At 43.9% G+C, this 823-nt stretch overlaps 1 protein-coding gene across 1 annotated transcript in view; it reads left to right on the forward strand.

Annotated features, from left to right (window-relative positions):
* The window catches only part of tspan17 (tetraspanin 17), an 18,965-nt gene continuing 18,142 nt past the window's right edge, over window positions 1-823 (forward strand). The window contains exon 1 of the mRNA XM_035669092.1: window positions 1-609. Within this exon, the coding sequence (XP_035524985.1) occupies window positions 523-609 (87 nt within the window). The 5' untranslated portion in view covers window positions 1-522. The remainder of the gene's footprint in view (window positions 610-823) is intronic.

Genomic DNA, 823 nt, shown 5'->3' on the forward strand with positions numbered 1-823 from the left:
AGGTGAAGAGGGCGAAAGCCTCGTTTGACAGCAGGGGCTTGTTTTACTGCACAAAACAACCAGGATGAAGGTTTCAAGCGACGATGCGGCAACAGAGATAACCGAGGAGAGGTTTAGGTAGCTGAAAGGGGCCGACAGCTTTTATCTACACCTCCCTCTGTGCGCCACAAACGCCAGGCAACTTGAATATCGACCCAGCTGCAGATGAACGCCTTAAACTGCCCCTCGGATTTGTTGTTGTTAGCCACCAATGCTAACCATAGAAGTTGCGAGCTAGCCTAGCGTGCTAATGGTGAAAGCGTTTAGTTTATCTTAGCTTGTGTGTGTGTGTGTGTGTGTTTGTGTGTGTGTTTGGTTTTTACTCAGTATGTTTGTTGTATGCTGATGGAGCCAGCTAACTGCGGCTTCGGTGGTTCAAGAACTGCAGCTTTGGTTCAGCTTTTTGAAGTACCAACCCTTAACATAGTAGTTTTCTAGCTCTCCAGTTAGCCACCACCCCCCCCCACCCCTCTTTTTGGAAGAATGAGTAGAAAACACAATCATTTAAAAGGAGCAGAGGTCAGCTGCTGCGTGAAATACTTCTTATTTGGATTCAACATTTTATTCTGGGTGAGTAAAGCAACTCTTTGTACCGGTTAGCTCTCTCGATAGCATGAGGGGGGGAGAAAAAAAAAAAAAAAAACGAGGCTAATTGTGCTAACTCATTAAATATCGTGAATAAACCTCGAGGTCTCACTGATAAGATCCTTTAAGTTAGTTGAGTTAACTAGAAAAAGTGTTAAATTAGGTGCCATTCGTTGTTTGTTTGTTTGTTTGTTGCTTT

Source organism: Morone saxatilis, unplaced genomic scaffold, assembly GCF_004916995.1.
Source record: "Morone saxatilis isolate NCDOM2014 unplaced genomic scaffold, NCSU_SB_2.0 Contig22, whole genome shotgun sequence".
NCBI lineage: Eukaryota > Metazoa > Chordata > Actinopteri > Moronidae > Morone > Morone saxatilis.